We start from the raw sequence: 22,491 nt of genomic DNA, 5'->3' as shown, positions 1-22,491 counted from the left end.
TTTGGTTGTGTATTTAAAAGTCGAATTCAGTTTCTGACATGAAAATAAAAAGTGGACTTGGATGATATGAATTCTAAATTAAAAAATTGCAATTTGGATATGGTATGACTTTTCTCATTTGGATTGGAATCTGAACATGTGAATCTCCAACATGGGAAAGGGTACATCCTATTCAAATTCAATTTGTTGACATCTTTATATGCAGATCTGAGGTCTTGAAATAAGGTTCATATCCAACTACCGATGCCCTTTTGTTCAAATTTCAGGTTCGGATCCGACAATAAAGAAAGTTAGATTTGACTGAAATGGGTACAAGAAATTTGGACCTTCATATACTCATTTGTGCCTGGTCTCAGGTCCAACTTTGGGCAATGGTAACTGACCCAGTTCTATATTGGATCAGATAGGAACAACCTACCCAAGTCCTATGGGAATTACATATGCCCGAATCCATATTAGAATAGTTTTTCTTGGAACTTTTTATGTTGGAAATCTATCAGGATTAGTTTAATTATTGTAATGCTCAGAACTATATCCAGATCCATGTACATGTTGATTCTATCCTACATGTCAGACCCGAACTTTTTATTTGAATATTTTTTTTTTTTACTGTCAATCCTGGATCTTATCATATTCAATATGTATCGAGACACATGAATCGTTTTTATCAGAGATATTAAGGGCTCGTTTGGCAGTAAGAACAATATGTGATTGTTTCATGAATCTACCTCAAAACTAAGGTAGATTCATAGGACACTCGTTTAAGTGTTCCGTGAATTCACCCTAATTTTAGAACAGATTCATAAAACACTTACACCAAAGAGCCCCTAAAGTTGTGAGCATTCCTTCTTCATCTAGTAAGGATCCACTAAGAGCTTATCTAAATGACTAAGATTTCCTTGAATCTCAATTTATTAAGAAGTTATAGCGAAGTTCGATCATGTAGGAGCGATCTACTTTTTGTTTAATAAGAGTTTGTCCATTGGAAATCGCATTTACGTCCGTCCGTCATTTTACCAAAACAACTTGAAACTTTGAGGTGACCCCGATGCATGTTAACTACCCATATCCCTGATGAATAAGTTCCAAAACAAGACTTTTTGCATTTCTTTTGCAATTTGTTCTCAAGTCCTTAGATTGTAGTTGGTTCGGAAAGACAGGGGATCTCCTTGTGTTCATAGCTGCACTAAAGCTTTAACATTCCAAAACAGACATCTATAAAATGTACTGTTTCCCTTCAAATATATATAGGAATATAGGGCAATACCTAAACAGTGAGAAATTATAATATCAGTACGTTTGAATGCCACAAAGCTTGAATTTGTTAACTTGTTGATTTGACGGACTTAGAAGATGTGTTGGAACCTATCATCATGTTCTAAAAGCATACAAAATGAATAAAGAAAGATTTAATGTGGTTTGGTTTAAGATGGACTTACCAAAGTAACCGGAGAAGACCCACCACCCAGCAGAGAGCCGAAGTTTCTACTTGACCCCTCGTCCTCCCTCCCCTCTTAGGATATAAGCCTTGCTTGTAGTGCCTCAGGGTGCTGCCTCTGCTACATTTTAACTTGTGCATCGGTCGGTGACCTTTTTTTAGTATAAAAAGTTGATGCCTTTGACATTTGAAATGGAGACTGACTGCCTACTAGCCCCCCACCGCAAGCCGTTGCGCCGACCGCTTAGGGACTTACCACGGAGTTGCACTCATGTTTCTAACAATATCTTTCTTTTGTTAGATATACATGAGGATTTGCACTTAAGAGTACTGTAAATAATATGGAGATCCTACAACACGATTTTCATGCGTGGATTGACATTTTCATATAATGCTGCTCTTGGATCACTACTTATCATTAGCGACGCTTTCACAAAACCAGAAGAACAACATGGTTCATTTTAAGTCGAATTTGGAGTTGTGATCCTAAGTCACCATCACTTGTTAGATATGCATGAAGGCTTATACAGTGTCTCATATATACTATTTCATTGTCTTTCATAGGTCTTCATCTCTGTGTTGCATAAATATCGACAGACTTAAAAAAAAAAAAAGTGTATTACCAACTTTTCTTAGTGATTTATTATGAACTGAATGTTCAACCCAATAACTTGCACTTGTTGTGAACTAAGAGTACGTTTGATAAAAAAAAAAGCATCATATATCTTCTTAAAATATGTGCTCTAAGAATGCCGTGTTATTATCTCAGGAAACATGGTATAAATTAGGTCTAGCATTATTTGACCATTGGATCTAAAAGTAATATCTTTAATTGTATAATATTTTCTGAAACAAGTATGTGTTCTTGGTCCCCCAGGGATTGGCACAATAGCTTGGGGTGGGGGTTTGTGCATTATTTTGAAGTGTGAGCTGGTCAGTCTTCATTTGGAGTGTCAGGAGTGTACGGAAGGAGTTCAGCGAAGTGCAAGTTGAAGTAGAGTGAGATGGCACTCTGAGGCACCAAGCCATGTATCCTACTAGGACAAAGGGTTGAGTGGAAGCTTCGGCTCTACGATGGGAAGTGACACCCCAATCATGGGTTTTATAATTATGTAATTTGAAACTCAATGTTCTCCACCTCTCCTTATCAAACACTTCCTAGAAATAGCTACTTCTTGAATTTGTTACCATAGTTTAATTTATGTACTTAGGCAGCTGGCAACAATTAGGGCTGTTTATGAGAGAGTTTGAGCCAGCTCGAACTCAGCTCATTTGTCTTGAAAGGAATTTGAACTCGGCTCGAGCTTGACTCGAGTTCTATTTCATTAAATTGAGCTGGACTCGGCTTGAGTTCTTAAAACTCGAACTCAGCTCGATTATGCTCGAGTCGAGGATTGGCATGAACCGAACCAAGCATTTCATGAAAATTACATGTAATGACTTAAAAATCACCTACTGCTTCCACAAGAAACGGAACCCAAGTTATGGATCGTTGTCCAAAATCTTTTAGCTGCGAAAAGATTTCATTCTAATTATTTTTTATACAATTTTTTCAATTTTTTAATTTAAAGAACACTGGTTTTGAACTACCTTAGTTCACAAGCCTTTTATTTCGTTTGGCTCGTTTCCTCAAGGCCAGATGATTATCGGATCGGAGCGAGTCGAGACGAAGTTAAGCTTGGTTACGAACCGGGTTGATGCAAGCAGCGAGGCTGCAGGTGTGAGCGAGGAGCTGCGTCTTTGGATCGCGGATATCGGACCAAACCAACAGCTTATACCCGACCCGATAAGGGGGGTACGCTACGATTTTGGTTTTGGATCTGATGCCCAGATCATATCTGATCCGTTGTATAGGCTGTCTCGTGAGCAGAACAGGGACACGAAGGTATAAAAACTTACCGGAGCATTGCCCGGTGAAGGGGGATATCGGATTTCCAGAAATTAAAAGAATCCGGCAATCTCCCAACGCGGATCTGTTCAATGGCTCTCCGCTCGTGAGACCAGAAATCCCTTCTCCCCTCCCACTTTTTTCCCGATCTTTCGGGATCCGGATTCTCTTCCTGCTCGCCTCTCGGTTTGGGTTAAGCCAGACGGGAATTTTTCAGAGTTTCCCTTTTGTATGATCTTTAGTCCGTGGCCCGGTTCAGGAATTTCGCTTGCTCTTACTGCTTCCCGGGGAGGAGAGGTTGTCCTGTTATAGAGAAAAACTCGGCAGCTCCATAACTTTGAGGATATTCTGATTGATTGATTCCCTCTGCTTGTGGACCTGTGGTGAATCGCAAGTGAAAAAAAACATGTTTTTGGTTTAACTTGTACGTTCCGAAGTTTGAAAAACCAAAATTTTAGTGACGGGGCCGGTTTACTGTCTTAGTGGCGTTTTGTTTAATTTAGACATCTCGAACTTCGAGAGAACCGATTTTCTCTTCTTTCTTTGTCTTGCTATCTGATCGAATTTTGCCTTTTTTTTTTCCTCATCCTGGACGGAATTATTAGTTTGGCTTGCGTTAGAGTTTCTTTTCTTTTTCTGCAGAGTTAAACCCTAGAAAGATACTTCTCGATCAGTTCTCAGCTTGAAACTTCAAATTCGTGTTGTTGTTGTTTCTTTTTTTTTTTTGGCGTATTTTGCTGTCCAAAACATGTTTGGTCCCTATATTTTTCCAGTTCAGTAATTTTGCTTTCTTTCCTCTTAAATGTATTCCAGTGCATGGAAAATTTTACATTTTTTTGAAGATCATATGCCCATTGCCATTAGGAAATCTTGAATTTTTTTTTCTTCAAAATCTCCCCTTGGATTTCTTCCACCGTTCAAATAGTTGAAATTTTTCTATAGACTTGCAAGTTAGGTTATTCTTATATCTAGAGAAAATCTGGTTTTGTTGATAAATGTGGTTTTCATGTTGGGTTTTCAATTTTCTTATAACTGTCGTAGAAGGTTGGTTTGAATTTTTATAGCTCTTCTGGAATGCGTGCGAATTCGAAAAGGAAGCTCAAGCGATTGAAATCATCTGAGACCAACATGCCTCCTACTGATCATTCTGCTATACAGAGCCTAGACGAATGCTTACTCTTCCCTGTTGAAGAGATTGTCCAGTACCCTTTGCCTGGCTACATTGCCCCGGTCTCTGTCAGCTTTAGTCCTGATGATAGCTTGATTTCGTTCTTGTTCTGTCCCAACAATTCTTTGAACCACAATGTCTTCGTCTTCGACCCTGCAACACAACAGCAAGTGTTGGTTTTTAGTCCACCAGGTGGGGGCCTGGAAGAAAGCAGGCTGTCTGCAGAAGAGAAGCTGAGGAGGGAAAGGCTAAGAGAAAGAGGGTTGGGAGTCACCCGGTATGAATGGGCAAAGTCTTGCTCTAAGCCTGCCAAAATCATGATCCCTCTGCCTAGCGGGGTCTGTTTGTTTTTTCTTTCTTTCTCTGCTCCCTTTCTTCTTTGCTCTGGCTCTGTTTCTCAGTGTCTCTAATGTGTTTTCTCGCCATGTATGCAATGCAGCTGAAAATTTTCATTGTGCTAATGTATCTGAACTTTTGAAGCTATTCCGTGGTTTTAATGGAGTTTAATTGTCTTTACGCTTTTAATGATGTTTTGCATGTGCATCCACACATTCACGAGCATAAGGCGCACGCATGTGGCCATCTCCATTCTTTATGGTATTATGAATGATGTGTTAGTTCATTTATATGTTGCGCGTGCATATGTTAATTCATTTAAATGTTGCGCATGCATATGTTAATTCATTTATATCTTGCGCATGCACATTTGTGATATTACATGTTTGTGGTCATTTCCATTTTTTAGGATGCTCCGTTGGAGTATATTTCCGATTTTCAAAAGAAGGTTTAGATAACGTGGAAGCCCCTTTTTCTTACATTTGAAGTTTACAAAATTGGTAGTATTCTTTCATTCTGTTTGATCAAATACCTTTCGTTGTAGAGCACAAAACTTTATTGGTTCGAAGTATCAAACATGCTTCTCATGTGGACTAGGAAGCTTTTGCAGTTTTTCCTTGACACTGGAAATAAAGTGTTTGCTCCATTGCTGAATCTTGGTTCTTGAAGCATGCTGATATCCAACAAAAAATTCATAATGCATTTACTTTCATACCCCAGTATGTTGGTGTGTCTAATCTACAGTGATCTGCAAATGCAAACTTTTAATCTATCAACTTATATGAAATTAGGTCTTGTGCTTGATCCATTGGTACATCTGAGAGATCCGAGTACTCTTTCTAGATCACTCACATGTGGCTACTGCACTCTGGCAGTGACCAACAATTGTTGTGCTTGCTTCTGGCTTCACCTACCACGTCCTCTATTTTTCCCAAGCAATCTGGGTCTGTGTTGGTTGATTTAAATGGCTTTGGATTATTTCTGATCTTGCTGTCTTCTTTTTTACGTGATAACCATTGTATCATAAAATGATTATATTGGTGAATTCATATCTGAAGAGTGCTATTTACCTTCTGGCTACGGTAAAGTGGCCATGAGTGACCTTACAACAATTTCGCTCTTTGAAGCATTTTTCTGTTTCAGGCTTGTGCTACACATGCACATAATCCATACAAAGAATTGGTGCTTCTCTGACTTTTCCATTTTGGGTGATTGTTATTTTTCTTTTCTTTTGTTGTTTAACTTAGTCCACATTGATGTATTAAGAAGCTGCTTGTGCTGAATTTGATGGTTTTCTTTTCAAACAGATCTATGTTCAGGAAGTTCCTGGTCTGGAGGCCGAACTTAAGCTTCCTAGTACTTCTTGCTCCCCAATAATTGATCCTCACCTCTCTCCAGATGGATCTATGCTTGCGTATGTAAGAGATCATGAGCTATACGTTCTAAATTTGTCAAGCGGTGAATCCAAGCAGTTAACATCTGGTGCTAAGGAAACTGCAAAGGTAAATGATAAATCAAGTTTCTTTATCTGCTGTTCCAGGTGAGCAAAGTATTCTAGTATTGGTGAAGATCCATTGCATCCATTGCTCTTTTCCTCTTTAACTGCAACTAACATCATGCTTGCACTAGGCTTATGAATATGTTCACTCACGACCCCAGAAAGCTTATGAAGCTGGAAAATATGTAAATATTGTGCTAACCATTTACTTTGTTATGATAGTGTTAGACAATAAAATATAGGGAAGAAAATATATAAGAAGTCATGGAATATAAGATCATGTATCACACATACAAGTATGTTCTTAAAAGGGTATGTCGATGTGCAATTCTAACATTGCTGAAATCTGTATGTTGCTGTTTTGCAGACTCATGGTCTTGCTGAGTATATTGCACAGGTAAGCTTCAAATTTCTCATTCATTTGAAGTTGGTAGCTGTTCTTAAAAGGGTAAGGTCAAGCCTATGTGCTCTTCTTATCAATGATGCAGGAGGAGATGGACCGAAAATCTGGTTTCTGGTGGTCATTAGATGGAAAACACATTGCATTTACGCAAGTTGATGCAACTGAAATACCACTTTTCAGAATCATGCATCAAGGTAAAGATTGTGTTGGCTCTGATGCTCAAGAAGATCATGCCTATCCATTCTCTGGCACTTCAAATGTTAAAGTGCGCCTTGGTGTTGTTTCGGCTTCTGGCGGTGAAATTACATGGATGGACCTTCTTTGTGGCACACAGGATAAAGACAGAGATGATGAAGAGTATTTAGCAAGAGTCACATGGATGCCTGACAATGTTCTTGCTGCTCAGGTTCTGAATAGATGTCATTCTAAGCTAAAGATAATTATGTTTGACATCAGTACGGGTCATAGGACACTCCTCTTGGTGGAAGAATCTGATGTCTGGATTAATTTACATGACTGCTTTATGCCACTCCACAAGGGTGTCAACAAGTTTGCAAAAGGCTTTATATGGGCTAGTGAGAAGACTGGCTTTAGGCATCTTTATCTACACGACAGGAATGGTAATTGCTTAGGCCCCATTACTGAGGGCGATTGGATGGTTGAGCAAATTGCTGGTGTAAACGAGAATGCTGGACTTCTTTATTTTACTGGGACCAAAGATGGACCTCTGGAGTCCAACTTATACTGTGTTAGCTTATTTCCTGATTGGACCCATACATTACAGATACCCCAGAGGTTGACCCATGGGAAAGGGAGACATGTGGTTGTCCTAGATCATCAGATGCAGAGGTTTATTGATATTCATGACTCTCTCAATACACCCCCCAAAGTGTTTCTTTGTTCACTTCTTGATGGAAGCTTGTTGATGCCCCTGTTTGAGCACCCACGTACTGTTCCTCGATTCAAAAGGCTTCAACTAATGCCACCAGAAATTTTTGAGGTCCCAGCAGTTGATGGTACTATACTTTATGGTGCCCTGTATCGACCTGATAGTAAAAGGTTTGGGCCTCCACCATACAAGACCTTAGTCAGTGTCTATGGTGGTCCAAGTGTCCAAATTGTTTATGATTCATGGTTGAATACTGTTGATATGAGAGCACAATATTTTCGGAGCAAAGGCATCCTAGTTTGGAAGGTTAGATACTTTCACGTTATTTGTGTTTAGGAATATACTTTGACTTGAATTTACTGTTTTTTACTTACTAAGATGTTAGTAATTGATTAGTTGTGAAATTCATCTTTTTAGTTTTTGCTGCTCTTTTAACACGTGCTGTTTTGTTGGATCTGTGTCAGCTTAAGGGATTCGAGGTAGTACCAACTACCAAGTAAAGCTTACCATCTGCATGTAAGAATTTATTGACTGGAACCTTAAAGAAAATTAACCACAAGGTTTAAGACTGTTTCTTTATTGAGTTATTTGAAATTTTGATCTATTTTGGTCAGATTGGTCCTCTGAGATGCCATATGAGCAGCAAAGAAGTAATTCTAAATGAACTTTGTGCAACTTAAACTGTAGAGTATTTTTTTGCTGTTTACATACTGTGAATACCACAAGAAACAGCAAAAGATTGCAATTAAGGTTTGAAATTAGCTCGCCTATTGGGTGAAAGAGGGCCTGGGTTTGAGGCCTTCTTGCCATCCCAGCTATCGAACATGTTGCTGGCTGATGCAAAGGCAAAAGATAAATTTGTTGGTTGTTTACTTTTAGTGTTCGTTCCCATTGCTGATCCTTGAAGGTTATTTCAGTTTTACATGTTGATTTTTTCTTTGCCTTCATTTCAGTTGGACAATCGAGGCACATCACGACGGGGACTGAAATTTGAAGGTGCTTTGAAGCACAACTTTGGCCGCATTGATGCTGAAGACCAGCTTGCTGGTGCAGAGTGGCTTATAAAACAAGGACTTGCCAAGCCAGGACATATTGGACTATATGGCTGGAGTTATGGTGGCTACCTGTCCGCCATCACCTTGGCAAGATTCTCTGATACCTTCTGCTGTGCTGTCGCTGGTGCTCCCGTTACCTCTTGGGATGGTTATGACACTTTCTACACAGAAAAATATATGGGCAAACCGGCAGACAACCCAGATGCCTATGAATATGGGTCTGTCATGTATCATGTGGATAAACTCAGAGGAAAATTGTTGATTGTGCATGGGATGATTGACGAGAACGTTCACTTTCGGCACACAGCAAGGCTTATTAATGCGCTCATTGATGTTGGTAAGCCATATGAGCTTCTAATCTTCCCTGATGAGAGGCACATGCCTCGCCGGCATCAGGATCGGATTTATATGGAAGAGAGGATATGTGAGTTTATTGACAGGAACGTATGATAAGTAAATGGCTACCTATCTTTTTGTTTGCGTCTCCATTAAGCCTAGGTGGCAAGGTCTCTTGGTCGTGCTGTCTGGTGCTTTTAGTTGGAACTATGAACGAAGTCTGTCTGCGTGCCAGATTCTGTATCAGAAGAAGCTTTCTAGGAACAATTGGAAGATGAGAAGATTTGTCACTTGGTGCAGTTAAAAATTTTTTTATTGTTAAGCAGTCAATAACATCCAAAGACGACACGTCAATCGAATTCATTCCCAACTCTCAATATCAGGCAAGTAACCTCTTCGATAGTTTTGATTTTCATAGCCAATCACCTGGCATCGTGATCCTCTGTTCGAGGTAGCAGGTTGACACTTCCATGTTTTTATTCTGCTTCCTGTGTTACGCCCAAAAACCAAGACCAATCTCTTCGGCCTCTAGGGTAATTGCTTCGTTATCTTTACTGAATTGCTTGTTTGCTAAAATATACTCGGATCGGCCTGAATCAGATTCTGAGTCTGACAAAGGTAGCAACATGATCTGATGCATTCCTTGTTTTTGACTTCTGGGAAGAAAGGGAAACAAGGGGATTCTGGGCTAAGATGTTGGTAGATCTTGGTTGAACGAAGGCTATTTCTACACGGCCGGTATGCAGATTATGAACTGGAATGTCAAGAGGGCGAGAAAATGTTGGAAGATAGACAGATACGAATGGAACTATTTTAAAACAATGATGAATCACCTGTGATATGAACCTCTGAAAATAATCCAGAAACCTATGGAGCTCAGTGATGCTGACCATGGTTTAATGGCTGTTCATATGTCCTCAATCATCAGGGCTCAAGGGGCCCTCATCTTGGAGCTTTACACTAGAGATTATAAATATGTCGGAATAAATTGGTGCAAATTTGACTAATATGGCTAGATCCTTATCCTCCTTAGGATGTCAACGGATCAAATTTGATTCACATTTACTCTTGATCATATCTGCTTTTTCATATGTTCACTTATTCAGATTTGAATTCAATGTCATATGCAAATGCGAAATCTGAAATCCCATGATTTCAATCTAATTTGAAATTCACATCTAAATCCCAACTTCAGACTGAATATGGCTTACTTTTAATCTGGTATTGAATATAAGATATTTATTTAAAACTAAAATCTAATCTGAGTTTGAATATGATCAGATATTTATTTATATCTGAGAGTCCGAATCTGATCGAATAACATCCTTAAATTAGAATTCGATCCTATTTCTTGATTAGATATATTTAGTTTCTACGTCCAACTTTTTCTGAATGGTTGGGTCAAATATCTGATTGTAATTGAATACATTGACATTCCTATTCTCGGTCAGGGGAAGTAAAGTTAATCCAAAGTAAAGTTAATCCAAATGAAAGTTGATACACAAGTCTCCATATGCACCTTAAAGAAGTAAGAAAATGGACCATTTCGCCTTGACCATTAGACTGCAAATGCATTCAATACTTTACATATATGGCTATAATCCATTCTTCTATACAGTTCGTTCCTGGAAAACTTACTAGAACGTTGTGTATCTTCTAATCGGCTTGTAACTGTGTCATCACCGCACACTTTCTAATTTCATCAACCAAATTCGAACACGATCTCTGAATCTTTGTCAACAAAATAATCCAACACAACTTCCAATTACCACCCGGACCATGTTCTACACCAAGTCTAATTAAGAAGAAGAGGATCCAAGGAACCATGGAGGATCTTAGGATGGACCATGATGTATATCTACTGTAGAAGAAGGATAAGGCCCCATGGATGATCTTAATCATTGTCTATGTCTATGGTATCTCTCTTTCCTTCTCTCTCTTTCTCTCCTTTTTACAACTAGGCATGGATTATTTCTCCCAAAAGATGCAGTTTGTGGGGGAGAGTTTCGTTTATAACTTTTTATATTACCTTCATCAAACTGTTTAGAACTTTTCCTATCTCCTCAACTTCTTTAATCCAACTTGAGCCCCTGGTTCAAGCCTGCACTTGTTGTCCAGCACTCGTCTAGGTATTCAATGTTTTACAAATTTCAACAAACAATACGATCTCATTCGTATTTAGACTCAAATTGTTTTTTACTCCAACCAGACCTCATATTTATTAAACAACACAAAGATATTAACTGCATCCAAATCTCATTTTTGTAAAACAATATGAAGATATCCTAGATTCTGCATCTGAATCCCCCCCCCCCATGTTGTTTCACTTAAGTGAATAAAATTTAATTATATTTGAAATAAACCATAGTGAAATAAAATTAAGTTCAGCTAATAATGCAAGCAGAAAGCTAGTAAAGGAATAATAGAAACAAGTTATGTACATGCGTTGATGCATTTCGACGGTGCAAAATGAGGTTGTGTTGAAATAGGTGTACAGTGATTGATGCTTCTTCTCTTAAAACTATGGAGATTTATCATAGAATAAGGGAGCAATACTATATTTTTTTTTTCTTTTAGTTATAGGTTTCAGGAGAATTCCATTTTAGGGTCTACTTTTGTCCATAATTCTAGGAAAGGAAACATGATTTACATATATTGTAATCGATTAAAAGAGTTTACATATATTTGAATGCTGGGGAGGTGCATATATTGACATTCAAATGGCAGGACATAGGTTCAGCTATTTAAGGCGCCCCAACATTGGTTCTTCTAGATTCATTTCCGTGACTTAAAATTATAATTAATTACTTCGCTTTAGTTGGTAATAACATTTTTAATTGGCTTTGCCATCACCAACTCCATAAAAGATGGGCGTATCAATAATAAAAGAAAATTTTACCTGCCACTCTCCGATTTGGAGCACTGGATTTTTGGATCTGGATCTGAGATCCGACCAAATAAACGGAAAACCAAAAGGCGGGGGCGCGTGGTTGCCTTGCTCAGTCCAGGGAAGGAGCCTCTGCCGTTACGACTGAACGAAAACCGTTGGGGTCGGCCGTCAGTGGGAAGCCTCAATCCCCTGTTGGGGGGCACCGTGTCCGTTCCGCAGCTAAAATCGGCAAAAAGAGCGGCTTGGCCTAACTTAAACTCGCCAATTCCTCGGCCCTTTTCTCTCTCTCTCTCTCTCTCTCTCTCTCTCTCTTTAAAGAGTTCATTTTCTCCTCTGCCCCTCTCTGATTCTTTCCTTGGTAAGAATCCAATCCCCTTTGCCTTCCCCTTCCTCTCTCTTTCTCTGCAATTTTTTTTTTCTTTTCGTGTGGTGGTTCTGCGCAACGAAGCCTCTGAGACTGGTCTTGTTAGTTATTTTGATATGGGTTTCGAAGATGTAATGCTGGTGGCACTCGATTAGGAGTAATTTTTTGTGGGTCATGGTTCGTTTGCGTCTGTGATTAGAGCTAGTATTGGAGTCTGAGGTGTTGTGTGTGTGTTTCGAGAATAAGGGTGGTGTTCTATCTATCTTTTCGGAGGGTGGTCTGGTCCTTCTCCCCCTTCTGGGAGGAAGGATTTGAGTGTCGCTCTCTGACGGTGTTATAGTGCGTTTGGTGTTCGATTCGTGGGTTCTTCCTTTGACGTGGAGGGTTTCTTCTTTACCTTTCGTTTGAAGGGGGAAGGGATTTCTGCAATTTCTTCATGATTGTGTGGTGCGTCCATTTTTAGGTTGTTTGTTGGGTCTGTGGAGAAAGGTTTGGTTTTTGGGTGTGTATGTGTTTTTTTTTTTCCATGGAAGAATCGTGGCTGCATTCTTGAAATCCTGGAGTTCTAAAGTTTGATTTGGAGCAGCTTTGTTATTGCGGTTGTGTAGATACGGCTTAGGGTTCAGTTCGTCTGGTTTCTGCTACGCAGTCCGCAAAGATGTCGAGCTCTGCCGGCGTTCTCAGGCCAATCGACGACGATCTGACCCGTCTTGATGGGTTCATCCGCCGGAAGGATCGACTATTGCCAGACGAGTCGATCCTCATTTACCTTACCCTGCCTGATTCCGTCGTCCCAATGCGGGTGATGGAGTCCGATTCGATTGCCTCGGTGAAGCTCAAGATCCAGATGCTCCAGGGGTTCCTAAAGAACAAGCAGATGTTGGTTCATCGTGGCAGAGAGTTGGCGAGAGACGATTGTTTGATCAAGGAATATGGAGTATCGGACGGCAATGTGCTTCACCTGATCATCCGATTGTCCGATCTCCAGTCAATCACGGTGAAGACGGTCTCGGGGAAGGAGTTTGAGTTTCAAGTCGAACGGTTCAGAAACATAAGGTATCTCAAGCAGCAGATCGCCCGAAAAGGGAAGGGCTTTGTGGATCTTAGAGAACAGGGGCTCATCTGTAACGGTGAGGAGCTAGACGATCTTATCCTTGTCAATGATATCTGTAAAGATGGGGAGGCTCTGGTCCACTTGATTGTTCAGAAAAATGTCAAAATTCGAGGCAAGACAGTGGAGACAGACTATGAATTGTCGATTTTCGCGTTGAATTTGAGTGAGAAACCACTTACTGAAGGCGGGGATCAACGAGAAGTAATCAATAAATCTGAGCCGCAGGCGATAACTGGGAATGTAGTTGATAGAGATAATTGGTTGGAACCTATCACTGTGAACCCTGAGGCTGCTTTAGGTGGTGTTCTCAATGACCTCGTTGAATCCACGGTCGCCGGATTGGCCAATGGTTACTCGCCGATCAGGTCTTCAGAGGGCACCGGCGGCACCTATTTCATGCGGGATTCGTCGGGGAATGGATACGCTGCTGTTTTCAAACCAATAGACGAAGAGCCTAAGGCTGTCAACAATCCTAGAGGTCTCCCAATGTCTTTGGACGGAGAGGGGTTGAAGAGAGGGACCAGAGTTGGTGAAGGCGCATTCAGAGAGGTTGCAGCTTTCATTTTGGATCATCCAAAAGGCAAGAGGCGACTGCTTTTCGAAAACGAAATGGGCTTTTCCGGCGTGCCCCCGACGATGATGGTCAGGTGCTTGCATGGAGGTTTCAATCATCCAGAAGGATTTGACCGATCACTGAAGAATGTGAAGGTTGGCTCCTTGCAGATGTTTGTGAAGAACTATGGCAGCTGCGAAGATATGGGACCGGAAGCCTTTCCTGTTGAAGAGGTTCATAAAATCTCCGTCTTGGACTTAAGGTTGGCGAATGCCGATCGGCATGCCGGAAATGTTTTGGTCTGCAAAGATGAGGGCAAGACTGTTCTGATTCCTATAGACCATGGGTACTGCTTGCCTGAAAATGTAAGTAAACGTGCTTGTCTTTACTGTTTCCGCAGAAGGTTATGTGATGAACAATTACACATTTATCTTCGTTCTGAATAGAATATCTGTTACAGTTCACACCTCTAAGACTTTGTTCTGTGGAACTGTAGTTTTCTCGTTTCTTCCGCACATTTTCTTTCATAGTGCTTTTGAAGTTATTTTCCATCTCCACTAGTCTTAACATGCAGTAATTAGAAATTGAGCTTGTTAGCGCCTGCTGAAAATTCTATTCTCATTTCCTTGTTTAGTTGAAAAATATGGTTATTCATCAATGTCGTTTTTACTGCCACAGTTTGAAGATTGCACTTTCGACTGGCTTTACTGGCCACAAGCTCGCAAACCTTACAGTGCTGAAACAGTTGACTACATTATGTCAATGGATGCTGAGTTAGATATTGCGCTTCTAAAGTTCCATGGTTGGAAATTATCGCACGCTTGTGCCCGCACACTTCGGATTTCCACCATGCTTCTGAAGAAGGGTGCACAGCGTGGGATGACCCCGTTTGCAATTGGAAGCATCATGTGCCGGAAAACCTTGAACAGGGAGTCAGTCATTGAAGAAATCATACGTGAAGCGCAAGATGACATGCGTCCAGGCATTAATGAATCTGCATTCTTGGAATCTGTTTCCCATATTATGGATCGCCGCCTTGAAGGACTTAGTTTTTAACAGAAAGAAGGATTTGATGGTCTTTTTTTCTATGATCCGGAGATGAAACTAAATACCAAGTATATTACATATGTACACATGCACGTATGAGTGTATGCATGCACATATATTTGTATATATGTACATACATGCACGTACGTTTGCATATACAGTATGGCAGCTAGAACGGCCCCCCTTCTGTTCTGTTTGTATTTGTCTTTGCAACAGTAGGAAGGTGAGAGGTTGTAAAAGTTCATAGAGACTTGTTTAAGTTTCTGCCTTCTATATATGCTCTAAGGGATGCCTTTAAAGAGCATCAACAGGACTGCCATTGCATGTTCTCTTGGATGGCTGCAATATAATCTAATATTCCACACCATCGGTTGTTAGATGGTATTATATGATATTTTTGATCTATTCTAATGCATGTCTCTTGCGTGTTTTACATTCAGTTATGACATTGATGTTTCTGTGGATGAAAGAGAAATATGGCTTGTTTCCTTTCATGTGTCGGTAGCTGCAATCAGTATAATTGTTCAATTGTGGTGTCTATGATGTGTTTCTGTGCGCCATTTTTGTTCTTCGATTGTGGTTATTGTTTCCACACTTTCATGTGAGAAAACTTCCACTGTGGTTAGCTAGCCTGATGCAGTCGTCCAGCCTCCTATTATCGAGTGGAAATTCCAAACTAGTGGTTTGGCACAATTTTAAGAATCAAGACTTGTGTGACGCTCTTTGTGATTTTGGTTGGGTTACCAATTGAAATTGTGGTTACAGTTTTTGGGACTGTTAATTACTGCAGGTCACATGCATAGGACTAAGATAAGCCTAGTGACTCCAATTGTGGTCATAATCTTTGGGATGGTCAATCACTATGACTAACACATACACTTGCCTTGTGGTTAACCTAATGTAGTTGCCTAATCACTGTTTATGGGTATTTGGGTTGTGGTAGGCCTGATGTCACTGTCTGGCTTCCCAATTTAGCAATGGGCATTCCAGATAAGAAGTTTGGAACAAGTAGAAGTCATGAATTATTGGAATGCTTGTCATTTTCTGGATCACTTTGCAGGCCCTCAAGAAAGGACAGGCTTCTTTTCCACAACCATGTCAAAGGTGATACGGTGGAATCTTATATAGGTTTGCAGAGTGAAAACTTTCTGTCAAGTGGTAAAGAAAGTTTTCATGGGAAACATTTTCACATGCTAGTGATTAAATAAAGCAATTCTACAGTTTCTCTTGAATGCATTTTACTGCAACTGCATGTGCGCACAAGCAGATCCAGCTACAGAAGAGGTTGATTGTTTCACATGGGGTTGATAGTTTTACCTGTTTCAAATGGGTCATCTCGTTCTGTTTTCAAAGATTCACCAACTTTTGAACGCTGGCCATTAAAACCTTCCTTGTTTTTGAAGTTTAAATTGATCAACTGCAGATGAAAGATGTCCTTGGCCACAATGATGAAAGCACCAAGGGAACTATCTTCTGTAGCTTGAGGGGCTACCGTCGGTGTGGGGACCTAGTAAAGGGTAAAACAAGCACGAACCAGGTATATCGTGCCTAAAAGCACTATGAATCATTGGTAAAAACACCAAGAACTCTTTCTGCATCATAAATCATCACTAATGCTTATGTAACAATTGTTTTTTAGTGAGAAATTTTTAATTTGTAGCTATTCGGTAGCATCTGGTACATCCTACCATAGAACTCCCCTATGTTAGATTGATTCAAATTGGGACGTCTGGCTGATTTTTATAACCATGGTTATTACTTCTTTTGTTCATCACTGAAGCACAATATGCCTAATTTCTCTACCTGTAATTTTAGTGCATGTATGAAAATATCATCCATCTCTCTGTTATACCGACAAGAATTCTGTTTATTTGGGTTAGGGAGTCGGGCTAAACCAAGTTGAATGATGTCATAAGTTGAACAGTAAAGGCAACTTATACAGGCATATCTCTTTTAAGTGATTTTCTAAATTTTCAGGCCTGCGTCTACAGAAAATCATCATAGCGATAAAAAGGAAGCAACAAGAAGCGGTCTATTGACCTGACAATGATCCATATCAGATTGTTAATGTCCCCTTGAAACCTGGATCTCATTTGTTTTTTACAATCGATTTGAAGCGATGTTGGGATCTATAATGTAGGGAGGCAGGGGAAGGACGCCTTACATCTTGATGCTATCACATGCCCCAAAAAGTAGGTGAGGATGTCATTGGATCGGATATTTGCTCGAATTCAGACCAAGCCATTTTCAAATGAGTCCAAATCCGGGTAAAGTTTTGACCCCCAAAAAAAAAAAAAAAGATTGGATGGGATTCATTGGAAATGACATCTGACCGGATTCACGTTTTGAATCACTTTTATGTTAAGGACGTCATTGGATCGGATATGAGTTGGATCAGACCAAACCACTTTCAAATCAGTCAGAATCCGGGAAAAGTTTTGACATCGAAAAACATGATTGGATGGGATTCACTGGAAAATGACATTTGACCGGATTCAGGTTCTGATCCACTTTTATATGAGCATCCAAATGGAAAATCGGGTACCATCTAAAATATGGATAGTCTGAGCAATGCTTTCCCACAACCATGCTCCCAATTCAGATCCTGACCTTGTTATCAAGTGGAGATACCATTGATCCATAATTCGGAAAGTCAGATTTGGATTTGCAAGTTGTGGATTTGATAGTATAACAAGTTCACATTAGAAAACAAATATATGTCAATCTTATTGGGAAGATTTGGAAGTAGGTACATTACTTGACATGTCTAAGAACGTGCTTGCATGGTGGAAAAAGCTATGTTTGAGAGAGACATTCCGTCTCAATCCTACATTTGATACTCAAATACCGAATTATTTAGCTATCTTAAGCACAAATTCGGTGACAAGTACGTGTACATGACGTCCCTAAGAACGTGTTTTAACGTTGGAGAAAAATGCATGAGACAGACATTCTATCTCAAGAGTACACTTCTCCTTCAAACACCAAGGAGGATATCGTGACACATTTTACCATTTTCTTGGAAAAAAAAGAAACAGAGGTCATTTACTTTTTAACCAATAAATACAAGTTTCCATTTTATGTCAGAACATAACGGTAAGTTATATCAGCCCGCCTTAATTTACTAACATCGGTTTGCATCAGACATTTTAAACAAATTTTTTATGATTCAGTTCAGATGTTGGTTGATTTGGGGCGACATTGGCGGATATAACTTCATTCAGCTTTTCATATGGACAAATATTCAAAAAAAAATGTGTGGGCTCTTACATGGTACCAGATGTCATATCGACATGATTATATATAATTTTTTTTGTTGCACTTTCAATTGTTTAGAAGTAAAAACATTTTGCAAGTATCTAAGGAAAATTTGTTGAGAAAATTGAATAAATTTGCTTCTCATATATTCATGAGACATTCACAAAATGTTCTTACCGTAAAAGCCATTCTTAGGAGGCTGCTTGACACTAGTAACAAAATATTATTGTCTAATGAAACAATAGAAAATTGAGCACAATTCATGGAACCCTATAACTTAATGTTTTATAAATTTATCCTAAATTTTGGAACAGAATTAATGGATAAACAAGAATATTAAACAAGAGAATGATTCTAACTTTTTGTCTAAGATGCTCTCTTGCACATTTCAAAGATGCCTTAAAAGTAAGCGGCTTCCTTTCTCATAATAAGAATTAAAAAACGACCGAATTGAGTCAAGTTTCACCAAAATTTAACATGCGATTTGAACAATAAAAACCATCTTCTCAACTACAGGTAGCCCTAAATTAAATTCATTCAAATGCAGCATCCTGTTCTTTCTTTAATCAGTTTGAAGGGAATCCTAGGCTTCCTTCAACTCTCCTGCATTTGCTGATGTTAGCATGAACCGATGCGAGTTATCCACTTGCCAATACGAACCGGTACAATTTCTCTCTCTTTCTTTACTACATAATCTCTCTCTTTTTAATTGTTTAATGAACTAACTCATTTTTTTTTATCAAAACAGAAAAATAAGCTTATTCACAGTCAATTTACAGTACAAGTAAAACTTGCTTGTCAAGCATGAACCCCATTCAACTTCTTGTCTGTTGTTCCTTTTTAACTTTTCATATTCACCTTTACAGGAAGCGCAAATGTACCCACCAAAGGCAAATGACTAAGAAGAAGACAAAGAGGAGTCACCAAATTCTTCCTTCCTCCTACAACCATCCTCCATCCATCTTCCAACTTCCTTCTGCATCGCGTCCACTCTCATTCTCCTTCTTCCCCGTAAGAAGTGAAACGCAAGAATACAGTAGATCGGTAAATCAAACAGTTGGTGGCATTCCCCAGAAATGAAGAGGGAGAGAGGGGGAGGGACGGGAGCGAACTTGGCGTCCTGCCTGGTGGCTACCATTTTCCTCATCTTCTTCATCCTCGTCCTGCTCGTCGTCTTCTTCACCCTCTTCAGGCCCGAGAACCCGACCATCAGCGTCAGCACCGTACAGGTTCCCACCTTCTCCATCTCCAATGGCACCCTTTCCTTCACCCTCTCCATCTTCGCCGCCGTCCACAACCCGAACAGGGCCAGCGCCTTCGACCACTATGACAGCACCGCCCTGCTTCTCTACTCCGGAAACCAGCTCGGCTTTATGTTCATTCCCGCCGGCGGCATCGATGCACGACGCACGCAACTCATGACCATCACCTTTTCCGTCAAGGGATTCCCACTAGGCTCTATCGGACTCCGGGCCGCTACCACCGTCGCGGCGGTCCCTACCACCATTGAGGTCGAGGCGAGGATGAGAATGACGGGGAGGGTGAAAGTGCTGCATTTCTTCACGCATCACGCCGAGACGACGGTGGATTGCAGGATTGCGATCGATTCAAGGGATGGAACGGTCCTGGGGTTCCACTGCTAGAGAGAGAGAGAGAGAGGGTAGGTTGGGGGTTCTCTACTGTTGCTACGGATGAGTAGTTGGAAGTGTTTAGTTTGGTTCTGCAATCACCCTAAAGATTTTGGGGGAAGGTTACATGGTGCAAGACTGGATTCGACTCTGCATCACTTTGTGTAGAGATTTGGTGGGGGGAGATCTTGGGAGAAGGTTACAATGTGCAGAGGTTGGTAGATCAAGTCTCTCTCTTTCTCTCTCTCTCTCTCTCTCTCTCTCTATCTATCTCTCTCACGCACAAGTTTGTGAGGGACCATTGCAGCATTTGGAGTTCAGAAGAGGACGTTTTCAGATCAGAGCTTGATGGTGAGCTCAATTTACCAATGTATGCGTTAGATCTAGGACTGAACTATGTAGTTTGGTTTCGAGAATCAACAAACTGGTTGTAATTACTCTTGTTATATTAGTAATAATGATAGTCTGGATATCATTGCAGAGCTTATTTACTGATTGGGTTTGTGAACATCTCTGACAAGCCAAAACCAAGTTCTGCTGTTGTGAAGTTCCCTGCAAGAGTATGAGAAACATTTATGTCATTATTTATGGGTTTCTGAAATGTTTTCCCTTGGTCTATGAAAATTAAGAGGTGTATTGCAGAAAATCTGGTTTCCTGCAGTTTATCTAAATGCACTCTTCTCTTTCTGAACATTGTGGGATCGATTTTCTGCCAATGAAGAGGAGATGCAGTAAGGCAAACTTGTGGTTCTTTGAAGCCTTATCTAACATTTTTGAAATGCAAACTTGATGCCGTTCATGGCGGATTAGAGTATTTCGAAAGGGTTTTCCTGCTATTGTGAAAAGTGAGTTGTCTTTCTATTATGTTCAGAGTTGTGAACGTTTGACAGTGGTGTATTTGCAGTTGATGTAAGGCTTTTGGTACACCTTCCAAAGAGGGTTGATGAATCTAATTTGATGATGTTTGAAAATTATACATAACATGTGTTCAGTTCTTTGCTTTTTTTTTTTCTTTTTCAGTCTTATGTGCATCAATTCCATCTAAAGACATTGAATGCTAATCCTGTTGTTTGGCAGTTGAAATGGAGATGGAATGAAAGTGAAAATGGAATGAAGAGGGAGGATGAAAATGGGAGTTGATCTGTTAAATCCTACAAAAGAAACTAGTTAAAATTGGTCTGTTTTCACGCTTGCTTGCGTGAACAATTGATATCCCTCGTGTTCATGCTTTCAAATAGTTGATAAACAAAAGTAACGAGTGAAAGGCATTAAGATACTCGTTAGAACTCTTTGAACCATCCTTTTATTTATGACTCCTAACTCAAAGATTTAAGTCTGATTTTCTTTTCCCTTTTTTCATTTCAATGAATCCATAAATTTCATACTCAGCTAGAAAGAACACTTTTAAATCCGGATTTGCATGTGTGTTTGAAAAGAGAGTGGATAATCTGAAAAATTTTGTAAATCGAAGATCTGGTACGTCACACTGTTGTCCATAGCAGTTTCAAACGCCATCTTGGCCTATATGAATCGGCTCATATCGACTCATTTTTTATTGTTTATTATTTAAAAATAGCGTAAAGTATTTTAAATTGGTTTTTTTTAAAACCAATTTAATGTGGCTCATATCGACTCCTTTTTTTTTCTTTTTTTTAATATAAACATAGTGTAAAGTATTTAAATTGGTTTTTTTAAAAGAACATCTGTCCTAGATACTGGAGCATGAACATAAGAAAGATAGTCTTTAGTTTATTAATGTGGATAAACTAATTCCTTTCCTTCACAGAAAACACATATGATGCAGAGGAATAGCCCCTCAGAGTTAGGTGCCATATCATCAGGATCCTCTTTTCTGACTCACACAAGTCACAGGCTGTGCTGGCACAGTGCTTGTCTAGTCACTTGGTCACAACTGTGACTAGGAACGCTTTTGCTCATTGATCTCTCCTTTTAGAGAGAGAGAAGTTGGTGGGTCTGATGTGTCTCCAGTTCGATTCCCATGGTTGATAAAAGTTTGGCTTGCCCTAGCGGCTCAAGCGCGATCTTATCGGCTCAAGCGCGATGAGGGTTGTGACTTGTGGTGGTCGGTCTTCTCTCTCTCTGGCTTTACTGTTAGCTGGCCCTTTTTATTCTTCTTTCATTGAAGTACAACTTTTGCAGCCTGTTTGCATCAGCTTTTAGAGTTTTACAAATTGAAATAGAACTCTTTCTTCCCTGGCTAAAGAAATATATGAATCCTAAGCAGGCAGATCAAGGCATGGTCCAAATCTGTGGTTCCTTTCTGTTCTTCTTTTTTTTTTTCCTTTGGGTGTCTCTGTCGGAAAGGGAGTGCTGGTGGTAGATAAGATCTGGCTTTGAGTGATTGGATCACCTTTTCAAAGCGTTCTTACATCTAAAGTGTCTCTGCTGCTCTCAATTAAGCATTTTGCAGTTACCACCACGAAGTCCAGTGTTGTTGAATTTGCAGAGAATCTGCCGGTTTCGATTGAATCGGCACGGCGGCGTTCCGATCCGATACACTCTCTGATTCAATGGATACACATGGAATGCCTTTTTTCTAGTAATTTCTTTAGAATTTTAGTTTGATCCTGAGCAACAAACTATTCCGGTTCTGATTCGACTCGTC

General features: G+C 39.9%; 3 protein-coding genes across 4 annotated transcripts; all 3 read left to right on the top strand.

Annotated features, from left to right (window-relative positions):
• Window positions 1–3,352: 3,352 nt before the first annotated feature.
• LOC116260340 (uncharacterized) lies at window positions 3,353–9,318 on the top strand. Of its 2 annotated transcripts, XM_031638594.2 has the most exons (6): window positions 3,353–4,832; window positions 6,138–6,332; window positions 6,696–6,725; window positions 6,817–7,926; window positions 8,085–8,136; window positions 8,574–8,712. In XM_031638594.2, the coding sequence occupies exons 1-5, from the start codon at window positions 4,401–4,403 to the stop codon at window positions 8,118–8,120; spliced, it is 1,803 nt and encodes a 600-aa protein (XP_031494454.1). In that variant the 5' UTR covers window positions 3,353–4,400; the 3' UTR covers window positions 8,121–8,136; window positions 8,574–8,712. The 2 variants fall into 2 exon arrangements, with proteins under 2 accessions (XP_031494454.1, XP_031494453.1); XM_031638593.2 differs by lacking the exon at window positions 8,085–8,136 and having other exon boundaries at window positions 8,574–9,318.
• Window positions 9,319–12,225: 2,907 nt separating this feature from the next.
• LOC116260857 (phosphatidylinositol 4-kinase gamma 4-like) lies at window positions 12,226–15,373 on the top strand. Its single transcript, XM_031639377.2, has 2 exons — window positions 12,226–14,297; window positions 14,611–15,373. Exons 1-2 carry the CDS (start codon window positions 12,924–12,926, stop codon window positions 14,986–14,988), a joined length of 1,752 nt encoding a protein of 583 aa, XP_031495237.1. The 5' UTR covers window positions 12,226–12,923; the 3' UTR covers window positions 14,989–15,373.
• A 3,747-nt stretch (window positions 15,374–19,120) lies between these two features.
• Window positions 19,121–20,340, top strand: LOC116260828 (uncharacterized). The gene has a single exon (XM_031639342.2). The coding sequence runs from the start codon at window positions 19,314–19,316 to the stop codon at window positions 19,878–19,880; it is 567 nt and encodes a 188-aa protein (XP_031495202.1). The 5' UTR covers window positions 19,121–19,313; the 3' UTR covers window positions 19,881–20,340.
• Window positions 20,341–22,491: the final 2,151 nt, after the last annotated feature.

This window comes from Nymphaea colorata, chromosome 9 (assembly GCF_008831285.2).
Source record: "Nymphaea colorata isolate Beijing-Zhang1983 chromosome 9, ASM883128v2, whole genome shotgun sequence".
Classification (NCBI taxonomy): Eukaryota; Viridiplantae; Streptophyta; class Magnoliopsida; order Nymphaeales; family Nymphaeaceae; genus Nymphaea; species Nymphaea colorata.
The sequence above is the reverse complement of the archived record's forward strand: the minus strand, read 5'-3'. Positions and strand labels throughout refer to the sequence as shown.